The 23,151-nt window shown below is 45.7% G+C and overlaps 1 protein-coding gene across 10 annotated transcripts in view; it reads right to left on the bottom strand.

Moving 5' to 3' along the window:
• LOC109893032 (peripheral-type benzodiazepine receptor-associated protein 1) overlaps positions 1–23,151 on the bottom strand; it is a 176,905-nt gene that overhangs the window by 21,005 nt on the left and 132,749 nt on the right. For 8 of the 10 annotated variants that reach the window (XM_031827006.1, XM_031827005.1, XM_020486026.2 and 5 more), the window contains 12 exons: positions 21,657–21,874; positions 14,307–14,413; positions 13,953–14,062; positions 12,528–13,445; positions 12,168–12,319; positions 10,963–11,640; positions 9,527–9,868; positions 7,798–7,953; positions 6,641–7,504; positions 6,220–6,322; positions 4,846–4,988; positions 4,442–4,610 (listed from right to left, as the gene is read on the bottom strand). In XM_031827006.1, coding sequence (XP_031682866.1) covers positions 4,442–4,610; positions 4,846–4,988; positions 6,220–6,322; positions 6,641–7,504; positions 7,798–7,953; positions 9,527–9,868; positions 10,963–11,640; positions 12,168–12,319; positions 12,528–13,445; positions 13,953–14,062; positions 14,307–14,413; positions 21,657–21,874 — 3,960 coding nt within the window. The remainder of the gene's footprint in view (positions 1–4,441; positions 4,611–4,845; positions 4,989–6,219; positions 6,323–6,640; positions 7,505–7,797; positions 7,954–9,526; positions 9,869–10,962; positions 11,641–12,167; positions 12,320–12,527; positions 13,446–13,952; positions 14,063–14,306; positions 14,414–21,656; positions 21,875–23,151) is intronic. The other 2 variants (XM_031827009.1, XM_031827010.1) reach the window with 1 other exon arrangement.

Below are 23,151 nucleotides of genomic sequence, written 5' to 3'. Positions count from 1 at the left end.
ACCTCTCCACAATGGCCAAGACCAGAGAGCTGTGTAAGGACATCAGGGATAAAATGTAGACCTGCACAAGGCTGGGATGGGCTACAGGACAATAGGCAAGCAGCTTGGTGAGAAGGCAACAAATGTTGACGCAATTATTAGAAAATGGAAGAAGTTCAAGATGACGGTCAATCACCCTCGGTCTGGGGCTCCATGCAAGATCTCACCTCGTGGGGCATCAATGATCATGAGGAAGGTGAGGGATCAGCCCAGAACTACACGGCAGAACCTGGTCAATGACCTGAAGAGAGCTGGGACCACAGTCTCAAAGAAAACCATTAGTAACACACTACGCCGTCATGGATTAAAATCCTGCAGCGCACACAAGATCCCCCTGCTCAAGCCAGCACATGTCCAGGCCCGTCTGAAGTTTGCCAATGACCATCTGGATGATCCAGAGGAGGAATGGGAGAAGATCCTGTGGTCTGATGAGACAAAAATATAGCTTTTTGGTCTAAACTCCACTCGCCATGTTTGGAGGAAGAAGAAGGATGAGTACAACTCCAAGAACACCATCCCATCCATGAAGCATGGAGGTGGAAACATCATTCTTTGGGGGTGCTTTTCTGCAAAGGGGACAGGACGACTGCACCGTACTGAGGGGAGGATGGATGGGGCCATGTATCGTGAGATCTTGGAAAACAACCTCCTTCCCTCAGTAAGAGCATTGAAGATGGGTCGTGGCTGGGTCTTCCAGCATGACAACGACCCGAAACAACAAGCCAGGGCAACTAAGGAGTGGCTCTGTAAGACGCATCTCAAGGTCCTGGAGTGGCCTAGCCAGTCTCCAGACCTGAACCCAATAGAAAATCTTTGGAGGGAGCTGAAAGTCCGTATTGTCCAGCAACAGCCCCGAAACCTGAAGGATCTGGAGAAGGTCTGTATGGAGGAGTGGGCCAAAATCCCTGCTGCAGTGTGTGCAAACCTGGTCAAGAACTACAGGAAACATATGATCTCTGTAATTGCAAACAAAGGTTTCTGTACCAAATATTAAGTTCTGCTTTTCTGATGTATCAAATACTTATGTAATGCAATAAAATGCAAATTAATTACTTACAAATCACACAATGTGATTTTCTGGATTTTTGTTTTAGATTCCGTCTCTCACAGTGTACCTTTGATAAAAAATGACAGACCTCTACATGCTTTGTAAGTAGGAAAACCTGCAAAATCGGCAGTGTATCAAATACTTGTTCTCCCCAATGTATATTTCTATGGTAACGAATCCTCCAGAACAAACCTGCTCCGGGGCAGGCTAACTCAGGGATAACTCTACTTATCCTGATTGAAGTATCTGAGCCGCGAGTTGAGGACCAATAAAATCAGATTCCCTCCCTCTTGCAAAGATTGCATTATCATCCCCTTCATTTGAGAAAGACGGATTAAAGAGTTTTTGTACCAAATATATTTTTTTGTGTAATTTTTTTTTGTGAAATGTTAAAATAAAGTCATTTAGTAATGACAGAAAACATTTGAAACTTCACGCACAGTAAAACATTCGTATGACTAATACAATTATTCTGATACAATTTAGAGGTCGACCGATTAATCGGAATGGACGATTAATTTGGGCCGATTTCATGTTTTCATAGCAATCGGTAATTGCCATTTTTGGATACCGATTATGGCCGATTACATTGCACTCCACGAGGAGACTGCCTGGCAGGCTGACTACCTGTTACGCGAGTGCAGCAAGGAGCCAAGGTAAGTTGCTAGCTAGTATTAATTAAACTTATCTTATAAAAAACAATCAATCTTAACATAATCACTGGTTAACTACACATGGTTGATGATAGTACTAGTTTATCTAGCTTGTCCTGCGTTGCATATAATCGATGCGGTGCCTGTTAATTTCTCATCGAATCACAGCCTACTTCGCCAAACGGGTGATGATTTAACAAGCACATTCACGAAAAAAAGCACTGTCGTTGCACCGATGTACCTAACCATAAACATCAATGCCTTTCTTTAAAATCAATACACAAGTATATATTTTTAAACCTGCATATTTAGTTAATATTGCCTGCTAACATGAATTTCTTTTAAGTAGGGAAATTGTGTCACTTCTCTTGCGTTCTGTGCAAGCACAGTCAGGGTATATGCAGCAGTTTGGGCCGCCTGGCTTCGTTGCGAACTGTGTGAAGACCATTTCTTCCTAACAAAGACCGTAATTAATTTGCCAGAATTGTACATAAGTATGACATAACATTGAAGGTTGTGCAATGTAACAGCAATATTTAGACTTAGGGATGCCACCCGTTAGATAAAATACGGAACGGTTCCGTATTTCACTGAAGGAAACCATATTAATGACCTAAGGCTCGTATTTCTGTGTGTCATTATGTTATAATTAAGTCTTAATTAATTAAGTTATAATTAAGTCTATGATTTGATATAGCAGTCTGACTGAGCAGTGGTAGGCAGCAGCAGGCTGTGCAGCAGCACTTTCCTGCATTTGCCAGAAGCTCTTCGCTGTGCTTCAAGCATTGAGCTGTTTATGACTTCAAGCCTATCAACTCCCGAGATTTAGACTGGTGTAGCCGATGTGAAATGGCTAGCTAGTTAGCGGGGAGCGCGCTAATAGTGTTTCAATCAGTGACGTCACTTGCTCTGAGACCTTGAAGTAGTTGTTCCTCTTGCTCTGCAAGGGAACAAGGGCTTTTGTGGAGCGATGGGTAACGATGCTTCGAGGGTCGCTGTTGTCGATGTGTGCCTGGTTGTTGTTGATGTGTGCCATGTGTCCCTGGTTCGAGGCGAGGAGAGGGACAGAAGCAATACTGTTACACTGGCAATACTATAGTGCCTATAAGAACATCCAATAGTCAAAGGTATATGAAATACAAATGGTATAGAGAGAAATAGTCCTATAATTCCTATAATAACTATAACCTAAACTTCTTACCTGGGAATATTGAAGACTCATGTTAAAAGCTTTCATACGTTCTCACGTTCTGAGCAAGGAACTTAAACGTTAGCTTTTTTACATGGCACATATTGCAGTTTTACTTTCTTCTCCAACATTTTGTTTTTGCATTATTTAAACCAAATTGAACATGTTTCATTATTTATTTGAGGCTAAATTGATTTTATTTATGTATTATATTAAGTTAAAATAAGTGTTCATTCAGTATTGTTGTAATTGTCATTATTACAAATAAAAGATATATACAAAAAAATTGCCTGATTAATCGGTCTCGGCTTTTATTGATCCTCCAATAATCGGTATCGGCATTGAAAAATCAAAATCGGTCGACCTCTAATACAATTATTTTATCGATAGGAGTGGGAAACAAGGTGCTCATGCATTGATAAGCACACCAAAGAGAAGAAGGCATTTCTAAAAGACCATTTCACACCATAGCCTTTTGAATTTGCAAGATAACTTTTGCTTCATTTTGATTTCGGCACAAATGAAAATGTGGCACTGACTTTCCCATTAATAAATGCTTCAGCATAGTCTCAATGAAGAGTTCGGTGTTCGACTAACCACGTGGGATATGCACGTGCAGTTACAAGCCTGCTAGAGTTAGCGGCGTGTATATGGATGAAGCCTGAGCTGGAATGTGAGGCTACCTGAAGCTGGTTAGCTTTAGAAAACCCTGAGTAGATCTTGCTTGCTCAGTAGGATACCCCTCAGATTATATATTTTCTTCGCGTTTTGAATTTAATCAAATAGTGCAATTTGGCCAGTTTTGTTCATTCTTACAAAGTAAATGGGTCAATTACAGTAAAAAGTTAATAGGTCAAATGAATGTTTTCCATTAACTAAGACGCAGCTGCTGTTTTACCGGTTGTGAGGATTTCCCCCAACAGATTGTGGTGAAGAAACAGACTTTTGCTTTCATTTCAAATTATTCAAGTTTGAAGTACAGTATATTATCGAGTCACAGCTGGTTGATTTCAAGACTAGTAAGAGAGGAGTAAAAAATCAGTTTGACTGTGTTGGTAGTTATGAAACTCACAACATCTGACACTTCACCCATCTGACACTTCACCCTAATGGTCATAGCTACAGTACTTCTGTATTGCCATTTTTACTTTCTTTCACTTCCACTCCACAACATGGACAATGGAGATTTCATTAAAACAAAATGACAAAGAACCTACCCACACCTGCTGAAAAGTGTTAAACCGCAGTTGGTGCATATTTTAAAGTGAAGTGTACAGGCTGACAACATCAATACAAACCATTGAGCTGACACCAAACAGAAAGAATAATACAATTCAAATGTACTTGATTGATTGTTTGATTACATGGGCAGTGGGTAACTTGGATCAGAGAAGGGCCCTGTTAAATTGGACACTTGTGGGATGAACCCTGCTGGGATTGGCTGTTGATATGATTGACAGATGTAAAACCCTTTGATGATTGACTGGTGCTGTTACTGACAGTTGTGCCTACCTATCTTCTCCATGTTTGCGTGGGTAGACAGGAAGCCCTGCTGCAGGAGTGTCTCTCTGGTCTCATCATCCTCCACCTGAATCTCAGACACCATGTTACACGGTACGTAACCGTGACGACCGTTCAATTCGCCGTGGTAGAACCCGTCTGAGTCTTTATCTCCGTAGATCTGTACAGGAAAATGGAGGATGGGGAAGGTGAAGAGAGAAAACAAGATGGCTGCCGTTAGGTTGCGCTATTACTCTCTTAACTTATTAATAGAAGAAGCTTAACATGGATAAACGTTTTGCCTTGAACAGCCTATAATTAATGATAGATTAGATGAGAGAGTGTGTAAAACATGGTGCTAGGGATATCACTATTCCAGCAGGCAATACTATCATTTTAACCAGTTGGGGCCATACCTTGATGATCTGTCCCTCTCTGAAGGGCAGTTCCTCCTCAGCGGCATCAGGGTTCGGGGACATGTTAACCGGGTCGTAGGGGAACAGCGCCACAAAGATACGCACCTCGTTGTCTCCTATAGGCCGCGCAGGCTCCATGCTCTCTTCATGCAAACACACAAACAGATCCAACTTTATTTGGAGCAACAGTTAGCCTAAGCATTGCGGTGCATACACCTGGATTTGCCTGGTCACACACACCCACACACATCCCCCACTCCCACACTCCCACAGTTCTCGAAATCCACACGGACTTTGAAGCCCACTCCCACTCTGTTAAAATGTGTGTTTTGTTTCAGGCCCCCAACAGGCTTGGGCCAGTTCTGACTGCATATGTGTGTATATGGATGTGGATACACAGACCTGCCAGTCACTGCGCCCTCTTATGATGAATTCAGACGTTTTTGTGGCCCCCACCCCCATTAGAGTTGCCCATCACTGGTCTATGTGATGTAGGGATCAAGATGACTGATTACCTAGACCTATATGCAGGCCTATAGGGCAGTGTAGGGAATGTGAACTGCTGTAGATACCTAGGACTTAAGCTGTACCAATGAGACAAGGTTCGAAGCTCATTAGGAGGGATCAGCCCATCTGTATGTAGCAACAGTCAGACTATAGGCAAGCAGAGCAGAGCTGACAGGAAGAAATAGACCACATTCATATCCTCTGTCTGTATAGATATCTGGAGATACTGTATGTGAGAACAACATCTTCGCTGATCCCTCCCTCCCTCCCTCTCTAGTGTCGTGGGGGCGTATGTGCAGAGTGCATGTCCTATGTATGTATCTGCACGTTCCTTGTTCTTCCACCTGCCGCTGAGAAAAGCAGAACTATATCTGTGAGCTTTTCCATGAGAACACAGCTGTGAGATTGAAAGAGGGAGAGAAAGAGAGTGAAAGAGGCAGAACGAGAGACAGGAGGGATGGAAAGAGGGAGAGAGAGAGAGAAAGATGCAGAGCGAGAGACTCCAGCTTGGTTGGTTTCACTGTGGGCTAATCTAGGGTACTATTTTCATGGTTGTCTCTTCCTCTCATGTCATGACGAGCCATTTTGAAGTGAAGCCGGTTCTAAGCTTACAGGCCATCTCTCGCTCTCCCCAATCACCACCCCCCCCCCCCCCCCCCCCCCCCCCCCCCACACACACACACACAAACTCGTAATCTAACATCCTGGTGTCTTTCTCAGAGAGAGAGAGACAGAGACAGGCAGACCGACAGAGGCAGACAGAGAGAGAGGAAGAGAGAGATAGATCGCAGAACAAGAGAGACAGAGATAAAGAGAGAGCGCTCGAGGGGGGGGGGTGAGAAGAAGGATGAGGAATGAGATTCTGACCATTGAGCTCCTGCCTGGCCTCTGCCCTGGTCAGCTTAGGAGAGAGCTCAGCCTGTCCGCTCCACCCAGCACTAGCCTCCATCGACGGGTCTCTGCCAGGCTCCTGGTCAACATAAACACACACACACAGACAGTCGGTCAGAGAGAAAGACAGCAGCACATAAGACAATAACTTGCATTCAGGTTGTACAGTAAGGGACTGCAGGTTTAGAGACATGAGTAGTATGCAATAAGGATCAGGTGCTTTTTCAGGCCTTGTGCAGGTTGAATAAGTCTGGAGAAGCAACGGTGCCGTCAGACAGACAGACGCTAGGATCTCAGATAAAGGGGACATGCGACGCATGACAAGCCAACTACACAGACGCCGGTAGAGAAGAGGGAATTTAAATACAGCCACGGGGTACAACGAGTGAGAACACACCCATTCTGCTGCAGCAGCTGCAATGGCCTGGAGGGCAGGTTTTCCCCGGCGCAGGGCCAGCGTGAGGGGGTCAGGTGGTGACCCCTCCACCCACCACTCAGAACTCATCTGCTCCACCACCACCTCCCCGCGTTCCCCGCGGTCATAGGTCAATGGATCCTCCTCGTCAGTCCCATACTCAATGTCGATCTCTGCTACCGAGCCCACAGGGGACTTGACCGTCCGAACGGTCTTGCTGACTAGGTAGGAGCATGGTGCGTGGCCGGTGGCCTGGGACGTTAACGCAGCGACCGCCATCTGACTCCGTAGCAAGGCTTCTCTTCTGAGCCTGTCCCCTAGCCCGCCTACCAGGGCAACCGTCCCCACTCCGTTCCTTCCCCCACTGCTGTGGACCTTCTGGGGGGCCTGACGCACCCATATCTCCTTACTGGGCCCGAGGACCAGCTCCCCCTCCTCAGGGTAGCTGATGCTGTCTACTGTGTCTGCGTAGTGGACCTTGTGCTGGGGCCGAGCCCTGACAACAGCACCACCACTGTGTCTGGGTAAAGGCTCTTTGGCTTCAGCTCTGCTGCTGTGGTGGTGGTGGTGGGGCTGGTCTCGGGTTCTGTGGTAGTGGGGGTCATCGGGGTGGAGGTGTGTGCGGCTGGGCCTGGCTTGGGACTGTCTTCGGTGGCGACGGTGATTATAGTCCTCGTCCACACTGTTGTCCTCTTCATCAGTGACCTCTGGGATGCTGAACAGGTGCTTGTTGAGGTGATGATGACCTTGATGGTAGTGGTAGGCCTGAGCCTGGGCCTGTGGAGGAAGCTTCAGGATACTCTCCAGAATCTCCTCGTCACTGTCTGGCACCTCCCACTGGTCTGGCTACAGGGGTCATGGGTCAAGGGTCACAGAGGAGAGGGTGTCACAGGTTGAAGGTAAGAGGTTGGATGTAGGAGATGGAGATAGGAGTTCAGGAAGGAGGCGGATGTGAGCAGGTTGGGCAGGGCACGGTGGCATAAGGTAGGGGTGAAGTGTGACATACAAAAAAAAAAAAAGAATCAAGACAGTGAGTGAATTCAAGAATGAAAGAGGGAAAGTAAAGCAAACGTAACAAAAACAGAGGCTGTCCTCCTCAGCAAGATCAGTAAAATCAAGTGTTTGTAGTGAATGTTTACCCTGTCGGCTCCTGTGGTGTATCCCCGGGCCAGGGCGTGTCCAGGGGGGTCTGAGTACATGTCCTCCTCCTCTTCCTCCAGGATATCAGACAGGTCCGAGCCCCTACTGTTCTCTGTTGCACCGTACGGAGGCTCCACCAGGCTAACAGCATAACCCTGACACACAGAGCACAACCACACAGTACAACAGGACAGGCTTAGAGCATGTGGAATAACCAATCATGTCAATTTACATTTAATTTGTATTGACAAGGTAAATCCTCCAAATGCTCATTTTCATAGTAGGAAATGTTACTATGAACGTTGGTATGTCTTGGCATAATGCCACTATCCTCAATGCTCTCTAGTCCAGGGGTTCCCAAACCTTTTTGTCCCACAACTCAATTGCAAATGAGTCTAACATAATCTCTCTTATCTCACCACCACTAATGAGATGGGTGTGCTTGATGCATGTCCAGTCAGAGCTTCTCAAAGTCAGGGGGCGTGGTCGACGGTACGCACCTCGTCTCTGCTGTCACATCCAACCTGGATACATTTTTTATATGCAGACGAGAGCACTGAATCCAGCTTCACACAGATATGAGCTGATGAAGGGTTCCATGAGTTTTAATGCTCAGAGGGAGACGGAAGTGGATTCCCTTTGAGTCAGGAACCAAAACTCCTCCATAGTGACCTGTAAATGCATTGTCTGCAGCATTCAGTCCCATGACAGCTCGATCAGCTGTTTGACTTCACTTACCGGCATGTCAACTGAACCAGGATCACAGTCAAACTGATTGGAAAGCAGGTCCCAAAGTGCTATTCCAAGCATTGGAGGTGAGCAGTCATCACTCATGTGGGACACTTACTGATGCTGTTTTCTGTTAGAAACATGCACAGCCGAGGGAATAGTTCGCTTTTGAAAAACTCTCTCCAATAAGAATTCTTTCCTATCTGACAAAGGTATTAATGTGAGTTTCTGTGCCTCGACATTCTCACACTTTATTTTCCGGTAATATCAAAGTCTCTGCAATATTGTGTGGTTTCATAACGTAGCAGGCCTATCCATTCACAATGGAACGATTCAAGCGCAATTGTCAAGTGCGGCCTTTTCCCATGAGCTAAGGGTGCTCTCTGGTTGAATTTGATCTTTTACATTGGAATAATTTTCATTTAGATTTTTAAGGTTAACCGCTTTACAATGACTTTGAGATACAAAGACGATATTATAATATATATGTATAACAAAAAAAACTATATGAGGTCACGACCCCTAGTCTAAAGCTCCATGTTGATAAATAATCAAATCAAATTTATTTATATAGCCCTTCGTACATCAGCTGATATCTCAAAGTGCTGTACAGAAACCCAGCCTAAAACCCCAAACAGCAAGCAATGCAGGTGTAGAAGCACGGTGGCTAGGAAAAACTCCCTAAATACTCCTAAATACGAGGTAATGATCCCACAGCCTTTCCTAGACCTAGATGAGTTACTGGTTCATCTAGACAAGGGGTGAGGCTGGATGAGAAAGAGTTGAGAAAGGCTGGGTGAGAAAGAGTTTCTTTCGGCAATGAACATCATCAGAGGATTAAAGCACAGAGTACTAGCCAATGGGAGGGGAACATTGGAACAATAAAGAACACATCCGAGAATGCCGTGCGTATTGCATCTGCCCAGAAAACTGGCAATGATATTTAATGTATCACATTCCAAAAAAGCACAGTCAGTACTAAATAACTAACTAACCAACCTGTGGCTGCCTGCTGAAGCCTGGGTCCTTCTCCTGCCTGAGGAACTCCTCCATGGACACCAGGCGTGTGGTCGACCTCTCCGTGGAGTAGTCTGGTTCTGACTCCAGGGGAGAGGGGGCTTTGGGGGGCTGGAGAGAGTGTCTGTCCTGGGGTGGGGTGGGGCAGGGCTCAGGGGTTGAAAGGTTTGCACGGGAGTAGTCCTCCATGGGGAGAAAGTCTGTGATGGACATGACGGGACGGGGAGCTCCGGGGATTTCTGTGACTGCTCTGCTCTGCTCCATGCCTGCTGCTGGGACGAGGACTGGGACTGGACTCTGGCTGGGGGGCAAGGCTGCATTGACCTGGAGAACAGACAGGCGTACATACAACATACACTTAGTTAAAATAGTTATAATAACGTAAAGTAGATAATAACATACCTCTAGTACTATATATTCTAGAGCAGTTGCAAGGCTCCAGACTGAGACCATTTAGTCGCATTTTGCGATTCTTAGGCTGTGCGAGTAAAATGTTTGATTGGTCGGATCGGTGCGAACTGCAAATTCAAGCTGGTCACTCAAAACATATTTTGGGGCAGCTAAAAGCATGATTTGATAAAACAGTAGTCTAAAGTGCCTTATTTTCCTGATCCCTGCATGAAAGTGTCTGCCCTGTCCCTGTGTCTGTTTCTCCTTTCGCGCTGAGTAGGCTAGGGGGAGAGAAAAATTATTGCAACATTAAAAAAATGCAATTGCGCCAAAATAAATGTTTTGAAAGCAGCTGTGCCTGTTGGTGAGAGGAGGGTCTCAGCTTTCTGCAGGTATTACTCTCAACATTGACGGTGTGCAAAGGCTATAGACATAAATGGGTATGCTGCAAAGTTTTTAGGACGTTACATTTACTGTTACATGCATCAATTACACGGCTAACTAGCAACATATTATATTTAGCGATCTACCTAATGCATTTTGAGTTTCCACTTCCTCAGATGGTGAATTAGCCCCAAATGAATTACCTTATGTGATATTTAATTTATACATACAAAATTTTGCTAAGCAAATTCATCTCTATTGAACAGAATAAATGTGCAATTCTGGAGTCCTATATTGACAGTAAAATATAGCAACAATAGAGTAATTGTCAACCCAAAATTCATGACAATCACTGGTTTAGGTTACACATAAAAATATATTGATCATGCAACCCTGCTTGAACACGTTTCATGAATCATACCATCTCAGTAGCACTGCGAATTACTTAAGATGATTGCAATTTTTTTTACTATTGAGTGATGCCGCAACAAAGTTTGGTGCGACCGAATAATGGCCTTGTGCCACAAACTGAAAATGTTAGTGTCACCAGTGTCACCACAGGAAAAAGTAAGTCTGGAGCCATGAGGTGAGTTCTAGAGTTCTAGATGAGAGTTTTAGAGGAGGTGTTGCATTACTGTAAGTACCGTTGTGTTGATGTGAGAGGCTGGTGGTAGCATGGCCTGATAGGCTGGTTGTATTGGTGGTGACATCATAGCCTCATAGGCTGATGGTACTGTTGGCAACTTGGCCTGATAGTCTGGTGCTACTGGAGGTGACATGGTGGCCTCATGCATTGCCAAGGCATCCCGAGGGGGAACAGGAGACTTTGCTAAGGGGTTGGCCCAGGCCTCTGCGTACGAGGCAGGGAGCGGGGAGGAGGCCTCTGTGTGGAGGGTGTGGACTGGGGGAGAGTTGGCAGAGGGCAGACCCCCGTTAGGGACCATGGCGTGTGCGTCTAGCGGCGGTGAGGCCGTGGCGTAGGGTAGCGTGGAGACTTTGGCAGTTGAGTTCCCATAGGACGGGGATTGGGGCTGTACGGTTGGTGATGAAGACAAGAAGGGGGGTGACTGGTGGACAGGGGGTGACTGGCAGGGTGGTGACTGGTGAACGGGGGGTGACAAGGAGCAAGGGGCGGAGGTAGCCGAGGCCTGGTCCGTCATGATGGCGGCTAGCTTGGCGGGCACGTTGACTGGCACAGAGTCGGTGGACTCCCCGTGGCCGGACATGGTGCGCACGGTGAGCTGGTGGGCCGTCATAAGGGACTGGATTTGAGACGGGCCCATTAGGGCACTGCCTGCCGTGGGGGATGACACCTCCAACACCTAGGGTATGGCAGAAGAGGAGATGGGTAGTGTCAGCAGCACAGACACATACTCTCTACACAAAATATCTTCACAGCAAAACAGTCCTACACATTATCTTCACAGCAAAACACTCCTACACATTATCCTCACAGCAAAACACTCCTACACATGATCCTCACAGCAAAACACTCCTCACACACACTATCCTCACACAGAGACGTAAAACACTTAAAGGATATAAAAGTCAGCGGCATAGGACAAGCCATTATCACAGATACTGTTCACAGCCCGAGCTGAAGCACTGCAAATACCATGGCACATTTAAACACAAACCAGCGTCTTGAGGAAGAGAGCAACAGACTCAATGGGTCTTTAGAGCACAGAACCTCTCTGAAAACACTGGCTTGACAGACACACCGATTCAAACTCATTTCAAAAGCATTTACCTCTTAGCATAATTTCAACCCCATTACATCCAAAACCTTAAACACTCTCCTCTGTTTCCAGTGCATTCAGGTGCAGAAACACAACACTACAGTTATTGCCTTTTTCTTGTCAGCATAGATGGTGTATCCGGTGACGCGGACTCCGTTGGAGGTCCCAGCAGCATCGATGGTGACAGGCAGCCAGCTGATAAGGGCGATTCCCGGGGAGGGCCCCTGCTCCAGCTGCACATCCAGAGGAGCATCAGGGGGACCTGGGTGTGGAGGTAATAAATATTAGAAGACAAGCTAATCTTAGGTCTTAAACAGGGCCTGATTTCATTTGTCCTCTCTAATCAAGGCCTGTTTTAAAGACCTGGGAACACCAGGTGAGTGGAATATATTTTCATGTAAAAAATTAAACCGGCAGTTCTTCAGCCCTCTTTGATCTCCAGTATCTCTCTACCCTGGTTGCTCACTTACCTGCGGCCAGCACGGTAAAGGTAGTGGTGGCGGTCTTGTGTTCACGCCTCTCCTGGGGAAGCTCCCAGGGGGTTTGGTGTGGCCGGGCCTCCACCTTGACCGTGTAGTGCAGGCTGGGCGTAAGGTTACTGAGACACAGCGAGTAGCTGCCAGCCTTCACCAGCTCCATCTCCTCCTCGTTCAAGGACACAATGTGCACATAGTTACTGTTGCTGGGCAGCCACGACAGGCTGGCCGAGGTGGCGGTGACACGGTCGACTCTGAGCTGGGTGGGCGCCACACATACGTCCCTGCCCACCAGCATGGAGCAACGGAGCTGGTCTGAGCTTCCGCGCTCAGTCAGGCTCTGCACAGACACTCGATAGGCCTTGAGATTGACGTCTAGTCTCTCTAGGACAGCTTTAGTCTGAGAGCCGAAGGGCACATTGAGCCTCAGCTCCTGGTCCACGTACACATTGTAGCTCCACACATTGCCCCATCCCGCTGGCACCAGAGGCCCATCCCAGCCAATGATGATGCTCTTGGCCAGCTGCTTGATGAGGGTGAGCTTGCGCGGGTAAGGCACAGTGTCCACCCCCACCTCCAGGTCTAGGTCCAGGCCGTTGGTGAGGGGGGCTGGGGAGAGGAGGGGTCGGAGGGAGGGGTCCGTGGGGGCCGGGACCTGCTCCCCTGAAGGGAAAGAGACGGATAGGGGACCTGGGTTGGAGGCTGCAAACGCAGGGTCGGTCCTCTCAGAGGTACCTGGGCTCCCCAGGCGGAGGTGGTGCTGGTGGCTGGCACTGTGCAGGCTGCTGTCCAGCAAGGAGTTGTGGGATATGTCCGTGCCCTCTGGAACGTGGGCGCTCATCATGTCGTCATCTGAGACACGCTCCACAAAGTTGGAGGGGACCAGCCCTCTCCGCCCGTCCATCAGCTCACCTGCAGGGGGACACAGAGAGACAGACTTGTGTTTGGTATGTCGACACTAAAAACCTTGACCGTGTTAAAATGTCAGTGTGGGAACTTTCACTGAAATGGGAACTTTCAGTGTAAAAAATCTAACTTTATAAAACTGTTATGAAATTAAAGTGGCAATGAGCAGTAGAAAAAATAAAAGTGTGTCACCCCAGCCCCTGTTTTGGTAAAAAGCTAAGGGATGGATTTGGAGAAATGTGACCACTCAAATTCAAATTCAGATGCAAGGACTGACCATCCATGACCATCCATGATATCTAAATGATAGTTTGAACCATGTTTGGATGCTATATAGGGTTTGTTAACGTTGTTTACAAACATTGGCGTAAAACAACCTTATTTTGGGGGTTTTGATGGAGTACAACAGTTGAATTAAGCTCCTGAGACATTTATACGTTATTTTCTTTAAGAATTAATGTTTTGGATGTAGCAACTGCTGATTGCCCCTTTAAGGTTTTGGAGAAGGCTCACCTTCATAGAAGCCGTCGTCATCCATACCGCCATAAACATAGATGTACTCCCCAGCGGTGAGTGGCAGCTCCACCTCTGGGTTATCATTTGGACCATCATAGGGGTTATAGCTTTATAAAAATAAAGTCACATTATCATGTATTATAAACATTACCCATCTAATCGCATTGTTACAGGTGAATGCTGAGATAAGACAAAAACGAATAACATTCTTAAGTGAGAGAAAAAAAATATCATAACTGGTCTCCAATTCAATCTACTAAATACCGAAGGCATACTACTAAATAGTATGCCTTCGGTATTTAGTGAAGGCATACTGCTGCTTTGGCCAAATCTGTGTCTGTCAGTCCTTACCTGTATCTGCCGATGAAGACCTGTAGCTTGGCGGCTCCTCTGAGAGCGGTGTAAGGTGCTGGGGACACATCAATGTCCAACTCCTCCACTTCACTGGCCGTGTCAACCTTAGAACATGACAGTCAACAGTTGGTAAGAGCTTGGTGCGAGCAATGTCCATTCATAGCAATGTCCATTCCTAGCAATGTCCATTCCTAGCAATGTCCATTCCTAGCCAGGTTAAATTCCTACAGTTTCACATATTCATACAAAAAACATACACTCACTGGAATGTAAGTGGCTTTGGATAAAAGTGCTTCCTTAGTGTTATATACAGTGGGGAGGACAAGTATTTGATACACTGTCGATTTTGCAGGTTTTCCTACTTACAAAGCATGTAGAGGTCTGTAATTTTTATCATAGGTACACTTCAACTGTGAGAGACGGAATCTAAAACAAAAATCCAGAAAATCACATTGTATGATTTTTAAGTAATTCATTTGCATGTTATTGCATGACATAAGTATAGACCTCTACATGCTTTGTAAGTAGGGAAACCTGCAAAATCGGCAGTGTATCAAATACTTGTTCTCCCCACTGTATATAATTTCTACTAGAACCTTGAGCTGCCAGCAGGTCAACATCTTCCCAACACCTGGACCAATGCCTCCTGAAGAGTAGAAGGCTAGGGCCACACGCAGGATATGTTTTTCTGCCATTGACTTACTCCCTCAGAGATTGTGCAATGAGATTTATGTATAATGTGGGCAATGGGCACAATTCACAGTGGATTGGGACACTGGCCACTAACAAGCTGCTTATACGGAATGTTCTCTTCTCTGAAAATGCTCCCTTTAATACCACACAGTATCAGCTTAATGATCTGACTGCCTATGTTTACCTCTGGCTAATACTGTAGGCAACTAGATTCAGCCATGGGACAGTTTTTGTCCAGAACATGACTCTAATTGGGTAAAATGAAGGGGGGAGGGGTGTGCATCATTGTTAACAGCAGCCGGTGCGCAACCTCTAATGATAAGGAAGTCTCAAGTTTTTGCTCGCCGGAGTTAGAATACCTCATAATAAGCTGCAGACCAAGAGAGTTTTCATCTATATATTTCGTAGCTGTCTATTCACCACCACAAACCGATGCTGGCACTAAGACCGCACTCAACGAGCTGTAGAGGGCCATAAGCAAACAAGAAAATGCACACCCAGAGGCGGCACTTCTCGTGGCCGGTGATTTTAATGCAGGGAAACTGAAATCTGTTTTACCTTATTTGTAGCTGCATGTCAGCTGTGCATTAACCGTTACTCTCTCGCGGGAATTCCACTAACAGTCCTTTGTAGCCAAATGTAGCTGCTGCTCATTCCGTTTGCTCGAAAATGGATAAATGGTTAAAAAAAGTAAGGCCGCATCCATAGATACACATACCAGCTCTACTGGTAGTACTGCTACTACCAGCAGTACTACACCTGCACCTGTCGACGACACAGGTTGTTCTGATTCCATGAGCACATTCAATGCTAGCATCAGTAATTCTACATTTGTTGTTAGCCCAGCTTACATGGACACTGACAGTTGTCAATCTGATGCAGCCGAAGAGCTACTGCCCCCTTATCCGGGAAAGCACCGAACAGACAGGGACGTTGGACCATCGAAGAGGCGCAAATATGATGAGAACTACATTGATTTAGGGTTCACATATGGGGAGTAGTGCCTTTCCTCAGCCACAGTGTGTTATATGTGCAAAAGTACTATCTCACAACTCAATGAAAACTTCACTCTTGCACAGACATTTAGAAATAAAACATGCCAACTTAAACATAAGCCACAGTTTTTGAGAGAGAATTAAGACGACTGAGTAACAGATACCATTAATAACAAGCGTCTTATATGGAGAGCTACAGTGTTTCTAGGACAGGCAAGCCCCATACTATTGTGGAGTACTTAATTCTTCCTGCTGCCGTGGATATGGCTGGGACAATGGCTGGGGGAAAAGGTCAAAAAAACTATACAGACAATGCCTTCATCAAACAACACTGGTTCACGACGCATCAGTGACATGGAAGGAGATGTTTTGAAACAATTACTGCTTCGCATACAAGCTAGTGAATTACATGCGTTACAGCTGGATGAGTCAACAGACGTGGCGGGCTTGGCACAGCTCCTGGTATATGTCTGTTACAGCTGGATGAGTCAACAGACGTGGCGGGCTTGACACAGCTCCTGGTATATGTCCGTTACATTTATGGGGGGGTCAATTAAGGAAGACATCCTCTTCTGCACACCCCTGGAAACCAGGACAACACGAGAGGATATTTTTAAAGTACAGGACAGCTTTGTGACATCAAATGGACTTTGGTGGTCAAGATGTGTTGGTATCTGTACTGATGGAGCAAAAGCCATGACAGTGAGACATAGTGGAGTGGTAATGCGCGTGCAAGCAGTTGCTCCCGACGCCACTTGTGTACACTGCAGGATCCGCCGAGAGGCTCTTGCTGCCAAGGGAATGCCTGACAGCTTGAAAGAAACATTTTGGACACTACAGTGAAAATGGTTAACTTTGTTAAAGCAAGGCCCCTGAAATGTTGTGTATTTTCTGCACTATGTAACTCTTTTACAACATACAGAAGTGCGCTGGTTATCAAGAGGCAAAACACATTTTTATATACACTGCTCAAAAAAATAAAGGGAACACTAAAATAACACATCCTAGATCTGAATGAATGAAATATTCTTATTAAATACTTTTTTCTTTACATAGTTGAATGTGCTGACAACAAAATCATACAAAAATTATCAATGGAAATCAAATGTATCAACCATGGAGGTCTGGATTTGAAAACCACACTACAGGCTGATCCAACTTTGATGTAATGTCCTTAAAACAAGTCAAACTGCGGCTCAGTAGTGTGTGTGGCCTCCACGTGCCTGTATGACCTCCCTACAATGCCTGGGCATGCTCCTGATGAGGTGGCGGATGGTCTCCTGAGGGATCTCCTCCCAGACCTGGACTAAAGCATCCACCAACTCTTGGACAGTCTGTGGTGCAACGTGGCGTTGGTGGATGGAGCGAGACATGACGTCCCAGGTGTATTCAATTGGATTCAGGTCTGGGGAACGGGCGGGCCAGTCCATAGCATCAATGCCTTCCTCTTGCAGGAACTGCTGACACACTCCAGCCACATGAGGTCTAGCATCGTCTTGCATTAGGAGGAACCCAGGGCCAACCACACCAGCATATGGTCTCACAAGGGGTCTGAGGATCTCATCTCGGTACCTAATGGCAGTCAGGCTACCTCTGGAGAGCACATGGAGGGCTGTGCGGCCCCCCAAAGAAATGCCACCCCACACCATGACTGACCCACCGCCAAACCGGCCATGCTGGAGGATGTTACAGGCAGCAGAACGTTCTCCACGGCGTCTCCAGACTCTGTCACGTGCTCAGTGTGAACCTGCTTTCATCTGTGAAGAGCACAGGGCGGCAGTGGCGAATTTGCCAATCTTGGTGTTCTCTGGCAAATGCCAAACTTGTGCTGTAAGCACAACCCCCACCTGTGGACGTCGAGCCCTCATACCACCCTCATGGAGTCTGTTTCTGACCGTTTGAGCAGACACATGCACATTTGTGGCCTACTGGAGGTCATTTTGCAGGGCTTTGGCAGTGCTCCTCCTGCTCCTCCTTGCACAAAGGCGGAGGTAGCGGCCCTGCTGCTGGGTTGTTGCCCTCTTACGGCCTCCTCCACGTCTCCTGATGTACTGGCCTGTCTCCTGGTAGCGCCTCCATGCTCTGGACACTACGCTGACAGACACAGCAAACCTTCTTGCCACATCTCTCATTGATGTGCCATCCTGGATGAGCTGCACTACCTGAACCACTTGTGTGGGTTGTAGACTCCGTCTCATGCTACCACTAGAGTGAAAGCACCACCAGCATTCAAAAGTGACCAAAACATCAACCAGGAAGCATAGGAACTGAGAAGTGGTCTGTGGTCCCCACCTGCAGAACCACTCCTTTATTGGGGGTGTCTTGCTAAATGCCTATAATTTCCACCTGTTGTCTATTCCATTTGCACAACAGCATGTGAAATTTATTGTCAATCAGTGTTGCTTCCTAAGTGGACAGTTTGATTTCATAGAAGTGTGATTTACTTGGCGTTACATTGTGTTGTTTAAGTGTTCCCTTTATTTTTTTGAGCAGTGTATTTTTTTTTTAAATTCTGAGACACGCTTAAAGTTATTTTTATTGGCCATAATTTTCACTTGTCTGACCGCTTGCATGATGCCGAGTTTCGCACACGACTGGCCTATCTTGGTGATGATTTTTCTTGACAGAATGATCTGAATCTAGGATTACAGGGACTCTACGCAACAATATTTAATGTGCAAGACAAAATTGAGGCTATGATTAAGTTGGAGCTCATTTCTGTCTGCATTAACAAGGACAACACACAGGTCTTTCCATCATTGTATGATATTTTGTGTGCAAATGAACTCAAGTTTACGGGACAATGTCAAATGTGATATAGCGAAGCACCGGAGTGAGTTGGTTGTGCAAATACACATGTACTTTCCCAAAAGAATGACACAAACAACTGGATTCATTATCCCTTTCATGCCCTGCCTCTAGTCCACTTACCAATGTCTGAACAAGAGAGCCTGATCAAAATTGCAACAAGCGGTTCTGTGAAAATGTAATTTAATCAGAAGCCACTGCCAGATTTCTGGACTGGGCTGCGCTCAGAGTATCCTGCCTTGGCAAATCACGCTGTTAAAGCACTGATGCCCTTTGCAACCACGTACCTATGTGAGATGGGATTCTCGGTCTTCACAAAAGCATGAAAACTAAATACAGGCACAGATGACTGTGGAAAATGACTTAAGACTGAGACTCTGCTATACAACCCAACATTGCAGAGTTATGTGCATCCTTTCAAGCACACCCTTCTCATTAATCTGTGGTGAGTTATTCACAATTTTCGATGAACAAACAAGGTTTTATATGTATGATGGTCAAATAAAGAGCAAAATTATTGATTATTATTATATTATTATTTGTGCCCTGGTCCTATAAGAGCTCTTTGTCACTTCCCACAAGTGGGGTTATGACAAAAACTCACTCATTCTTATGTTTAATAAATGTATCGTATAGTATATGTGTGGCATGCTTACGATGATGGCAAAAGACAACATTTGAGAGTGCACTGACCCTGGTGCTAGAGGGGGTATGCAGCTGGAGGTTGAGTGTCTGAAGGGGTACGGGACTATAAAAAGTTTGGGAACCACTGGCCTAAAGCATTATTCCTCACCTCAAGTTCAACTGTCGATGTCTGTTGGTGCGCACTGCCTTCATATCATACACCTGCAGTATAAATATACTTATTGCCTCACCACACCAAACCTTCAAAGGTTTCACAATTTTATTAGGGTGACATCAAAAGTAAGCCAAGTAAATTTTAATAGGGAAAATACGAGCAGGATGTTATATTGCGGCAAACATTACAGTTGGAACTTAATTTGGCAACGAAAATGGCTCAGAATGAAACTAAATAAGCGAGAGAACTATAAGTCTCCACCTTCAGCGATTTTTGCAATTCATTCCAGTCATTGGCAGCAGAGAACTGGAAGGAAAGGCGGCCAAAGGAGGTGTTGGCTTTGGGGATGACCAGTGAGATATACCTGCTGGAGCGTGTTATCGTGTCCAATATGTATCGAGGGCCAGCCAACGAGAGCATACAGGTTATCAAGGGATCCAATAATTTTGAACCCCACTGTATGTCTCTGCATACTTGGCACCAGATTTCATAAATACAAATATTTTGGGGATTAATTCCTGGTGATAAATTTTTTTTACATTTTAATATCTTAACTAAAAACTTTGGAGGACCCCAAAAAATCACTTGCAGGTGGTTTTGGCCCACTGGCCGCTTGTTGCAGACCCCTGCTGTAGGCCGACACAAACAATCGCTGCCAGTAGGATGAAATTGCACCCTATTCCCCATAGGCTATATTGCACTACATCCCTATATATAGTGCACTACTTTGATAGGGTTCAGATACACACACACACACACACACACACAAACGTTGAGTGTTTTGTTTGTCGACTGGCCGTATGTCTAATTATAGGGTCTGAGTGATACATTATGCATAAACAATAAGTAACAGGCATATTTTTTATCGCTCCCTGCCAGCAAAAAACCTTTTAAGGATAATCACTTACAACTACTACAACCTTAATAATCCACAGCAGTGGGATTATCTCACTAAATATGAGCTTTAGAGAGCTAGCTGCTGCTGGTGCTGCCTGTCCTGACCTGGCTGGTTTAGATGGATGAGAGGGAGGGAGGATAAAGATCTACTACAGAGAGACTTAGACCCAACACTGGCTGGCTGGGGCACGCAGGACAGACATCAGCTAGCTACAACACACAGCTGGACACTGGATGAGGGAGAGGTCTGCTGCTTTAAAACATGGAAGAAATGGTTTAAAAGCCCCAACCCAAAAGGGTCTTATCTTTTGAATTGTATAATAAGTGCTGCATTTGTCTTTGGCCAGTATGCTACATGACAGTGCCATGTGAGAGAGAGAGAAAAAGGTTAAGGCACAAAGCTGGACACCGTATGAAAGAAGAGTCCGACCACCCAACCGCAACAGGGTCCTATTCTCTTATCTCTAGCAATGTATGGGTTGTATTTGCCTTTATTTGTTTAAGCCTAGGCTGTTTGATAGTACAGTGTGAGAGACATGAGAGAAAGGCTAATGACGTTTTTAAATCCATGAAGTCTGACGAGCAAATCCATAGGAATGACAGTGCCATTTTGTTAATTTCAACAAGCAATCTGTCCTAACCATAGAGTTAAAAAAGGAGGAGACAATCCATAAGAGCGGTTTGATCTTGAGGAATATTTGAACCCAATTAATTGAAAATTGAAGTTATTTTCATGACTAAAGATGTCAGCAGCATGTCTAATGCAAAAAAGTATCTTAATCTCTTTGTGTAGAAGATTATTGTGTGTGTCACTCGTAGATACCCATAGACTTCCAGTCATTGCGCTAACGCCAGTCAGCATTGGCACGCGAAACTACCTCTAACTTCCTTCATACTGGAAACCGACATAAAAACAGTAACCACGAGTTCATCTGACTCTGGGGAAGTAGATAAAGGGCCTTATTGCCAAAATCCTGAAGTATCCCTTTAAGCAAAACTCAAATACTAAGCCAATCTGAAATTGTCATCTAGTCCTACTGTTAGTGAGACTACTGTACTATGTTTTTAAGTTGAACAAGAAACTCCCCATATGAATTAAGTAGTGACTTTCCCTATGCAATAAATCGGGATTAAATTATGTGTTAGAGCTCTCACCTCGTGTGGCGTGGGGCTGGTCCTGCGTGGGCTGTGATGGGGGCTGTGGTGGGACTCGGCCGACTTTGGGGAGAGGTGGGTGGTGTCAGAGACAGACTTGGGGGAACTGGAGGACTTGGTCAGGCTGATGGTGGGCAGCTCACGGTGCTTGGTGGTGGGGGAGCGCATGAGACCCGCAGCGTGAGGGGTGGCCCCCATCTGGAGAGTTGCCACCACATCTACATGGAGGAGGAAGATACTTTCATGAGCAAACAAATCTCTCCGCTTTTTTCATGTTTCATCGAAAGGATAGCGAGAGAGTAACAGGAAAAGTTAGGAGAAAGTGTGCTAGAAGAGCAGCGGGTTGGATTGGAACCCATGTGAGCACAAGTACATGTGTTCTGGAGGCAGTGGCCTAGACAACTGGACCACCTCAGGCTACAAACATACACCCTCTTCTGTGACCTGTTTGTAGTTATCCAATTGGGGGTTGGTGTTCTAGGTCCCTGGCTGATTAAACAGTGGAGTGGAGGGAGTAAAACCCTCCTGTCCCCATCTGTCTCTGTGCTTAGAGGTCACGACCCCCGAGCACAGCACCATTACATGGCACACAGGGGCCAGAAAGAACTAAGGGGCTTAACACATACAGCCCGAATATCACTCACTCACCATTGTTGACCCACGCCTCTGTGTGTGTTTGGGACCTTTGTGTGAGAGGGATTGTATATGTGTGGCATCATTCATACAGCCACTCACTGCAAGCCCCACCAAATCAAACTGATTGATTGTGAATATGTGGGTCGTTACAATTAACCTAACAGTGATTTCAGGGACCAAGTTACTCAAAAAAAGACCAGGAAAGGGAGTGATAGTGCTCATGGTAGCAGTGACAGTCTCAATGACCCAAGATCTCTAGGAATAGTAGCAGTACATGGTAGCGAGGAGTCCTAAGGGAGAGTCTCTCTCTCCTCCAGACTCCAGAAGTCCATATCATCACCCAGAGAGTTCAAATCATCCCATAGGTAGGCCACCTTGATCTACAACAGAAACAGCACACCTACTGTACATGGCTGGAGGGAGGGAGGGATGGATACAATAGAGATTTAAAGGGATACTTTAAAGCCAGTGGCGGCCAGGATTACAATATATTATGTTCTCAGTCCGTGTCTGCATCAGTGAATGCATGCGGAATCCCTTTCAAACGTAATCATGTCGATTTAAAAGTAATACCAACACAATCCTACATGGAGATCCAGGGTTGGAATAAGCACTCTTTAGTTTAGCAATCTTCATGTGTACAATCAATCTTGGTAGAAACTATAGACCATATTGGTAAACTGTGCCTGTGGGAGACTGTGCCTGTGGGAGACATATGAAGATGCATTTATTGGGATTGGGAGTGTATGTGGAATGTATTGGTGTCGTGACGGTAATATGATATGGTTGAATGGTTAGGGTAATATCATGGTAACGTTTGCCCTTTGGCATGTATCAGGAACATGATGGTAATAACGGT

Source organism: Oncorhynchus kisutch, linkage group LG6 (genome assembly GCF_002021735.2).
Source record: "Oncorhynchus kisutch isolate 150728-3 linkage group LG6, Okis_V2, whole genome shotgun sequence".
NCBI classification, from domain to species: Eukaryota; Metazoa; Chordata; class Actinopteri; order Salmoniformes; family Salmonidae; genus Oncorhynchus; species Oncorhynchus kisutch.
This window is presented reverse-complemented; position numbering and strand designations above follow the sequence as displayed.